The 2,738-nt window shown below is 48.5% G+C and overlaps 1 protein-coding gene across 1 annotated transcript in view; it reads right to left on the minus strand.

Moving 5' to 3' along the window:
* Nucleotides 1-2,738, minus strand: part of GYG1 (glycogenin 1) — a 111,883-nt gene that overhangs the window by 31,641 nt on the left and 77,504 nt on the right. The window contains exon 10 of the mRNA XM_012724766.1: nt 191-389. Within this exon, the coding sequence (XP_012580220.1) occupies nt 191-389 (199 nt within the window). The remainder of the gene's footprint in view (nt 1-190; nt 390-2,738) is intronic.

The raw sequence follows: 2,738 nt of genomic DNA on the forward strand, positions 1-2,738 counted from the left end.
GGCGCTCTTATAGCCGCAGTCACGTGGCTGCGCACGCTCCCGGCGCCCCGCTGCAGCTGTCGGGCTGAGCCGCCCCTGCAGCGGCGGCTTCCCAGGACCGCCCCCCACAGATGCTGCCCCTGGCCACTGATCCCCGGACCAGCTTGCCCAGCCTCTCTGGCTACGCGATCTTGCGGGACCTACTGGTCACCGCCTAAGGAAGTGTCCTCCTGGACCCCAAAAGGAAGTGTCCTCCTGGAGCCCCAAAAGGAAGTGTCCTCCTGGAGCCCCAAAAGGAAGTGTCCTCCTGGAGCCCCAAAAGGAAGTGTCCTCCTGGAGCCCGGGTTTTGGAGGGGGGCTTTGAGGCATCCGCCAGGTAAAGTGCCCACGAGACCCAGGATAATGGAGCCCTTAAAATATAAACAAGAAATCTTCTGTCACTATGGTTATACTTGGTATATAATTGGTCTGAAGTGCCTAAATTAAACGTGGGGACATACTGCAAAACTTTCTGAAGCCTGGAAGCTTGGTCTAGCAAGCCAGAGAGCACAGCCATTTTCAAGTACTTCAAGTGGGAACTGGCTCCATCCTTAAGCCTATGGGGAATCTGCTCCCTAAGGGTTAATTAACATGTCAGCCACTCCCAGGATCAAGGAAAAAGATACAGAAAATTTCACCAGCGTGTGCATCTATCTACACAGGGCATTCTTCAGAGACCAGGGATGGGATTAAAGTCAGCATTTCCTGTCCTCTGCACATAGGTTGTATTGGTATAGCGTTATGTTTTTAATGACGTTAATTCTGTTCCTACCTATATAAGCTCAAACTTAAGTTTGTTCAAATAACTTTAGAAAGATTAGTATCAAATCCAAAACTTATAAAATTGAATGAAATGTAAAGACCAGAAGTCTTATTAAAATATATGCAAAATAGGACCCTCCCTGGTGGCACAGAGGATTAAAGCACAGCAGTAGGAAGCAAACAGCCATTTCAGCCAGAGTTGGATCCCAGCCCCGAGGAGATCCACAGGCTGCAGTAGACTTTTCCTGCCCCACCCGCTGCTCCCCTCAGCAGTGTACTTCGTTGATCTGCCTGTTCTGCTCCCCACTCTGTCTCTGGTGAAGCCTCTCATCACCCCTGCATCTCTGGCCTATACCCCAGTTCTGTATGAATAAATAAATAAATCTTTAAAAAAATACAAAACATCACATGAAATCTAGGATAACGTTTCAGTAACAATCTTTATGATGTGGGAGATTTGTTCCAGGGATAGAAAGGTGAAAAATGATAATAGCAATAGCAACACATAATCTTATACATCCCATTCCTTTGACAGGAAGAGGTGCAAGGAACATTATATAGATTTATCACGGGTGCTAAGAGAAAGCTGTTACCTTGCTTGAACATGTACAAACACACACATACACACACACTTGAGTTTGGTGAAATAAAATTTGATGAACTGCTTTTCCGGTTTGACTCCACACTCTTGATTCTTGAGTAAACTCACTTAATTTTGCCTTTTCTAATTTACTTAAACTAACAGATTTCATGTTTGAACCTGAACTTCCAAGCCTGTGGAAGCATCTCTTAGCGTTATGATGGTTTGTAGTATTGTTATAGGGCAGGGTGAGGGGCACTCCATAACCCCCAAACCTAAGTATTTTCTGCCATCATACTGTTGTGTCCAGATTTCAAATCCCACAAGCCATGAGAGAGACTGTTACAGGACACCAAATCTGTTTCAGGACAGGGAGAGAGGGAAACCCCTGAAGCCCAAAACCTGCCTGCACTAAGTGGGTTCTGCCATCCTCCACATCAAGACAAAACATGTAAAACTTTAATGAAAAGGGACTTTAATACAGTGAATATACAATACGGAACACAAAGAATGGTTTTTTCTTCCCTGCGGAAGGAAGCCCCTTCCCAAGAGAAGAGCACTAACCCAGCCTTTACGATTTCTCCAGGCCTTCTCTGGACTGAGGCTGGGGCTTGTGCTATCCAGCTGACTGGCAGCCAAACATCCAGGATACTTAAGAGCAAGCTCTGGCAGGGGTCACTTGGGGATTGTTGCCCAACCAGAGCGTTGGGACACTCTGTCAAGTAGTCACTCTCTTTCTGTCTTAGGTTTCCTCATTCTCCCTTTGCTCAGGTTCCAACGTAGAGGCTGGAGGCATTGAGAAGTGAAAGGCCTTAAGAGTGGGTCAGAGGGCCGGCACGCCCCCCAACGCCCACCCCCCAGACTCTAACCTGAGGGACAGCTTCACACAGAAGCAGTTGGACGCTCTCCCAAGCCGGCCCACTCTTCAGTGGTGGAAAACCCTGTCAGTCACCCTCTAGGAACGTGCACAGCCCTGATACTTGCCACTTGACAGACCCACAACCTCTGCCTCTGCTTGTTCCTTCAGCCCCAGTAAAACGGCAACAAATTAATCAGCATGCCCCAAAGGTATTTAATCGGGGGTGTTATTTTAACTCGAAAGCTATTCAGTTCCAGGGATTCTCCGAAAAACATTTAATAAGGTAACATTCAAGGACTTCAGGAAGCAACAAGAATGACTTCCGAGATAAAGCAGGGGATCGGACAAAAAGCTCAGGGCCACTGGCTACAACACCTGCAGCCAGCAACCCTTAGAGACGGGCTGAAGCCTAGTGACAGCCGGGCAGGAGGCGCGCACGCTGTCCCGGGCGCCCGGACGCTGGGTCAGGCTGCAACGTTCCGCAGCTCGCCGCAGGGACAGCCCCGCTGTTAGCCTCAG

This window comes from Condylura cristata, unplaced genomic scaffold (genome assembly GCF_000260355.1).
Source record: "Condylura cristata isolate star-nosed mole 26May11 unplaced genomic scaffold, ConCri1.0 scaffold00014, whole genome shotgun sequence".
Classification (NCBI taxonomy): domain Eukaryota; kingdom Metazoa; phylum Chordata; class Mammalia; order Eulipotyphla; family Talpidae; genus Condylura; species Condylura cristata.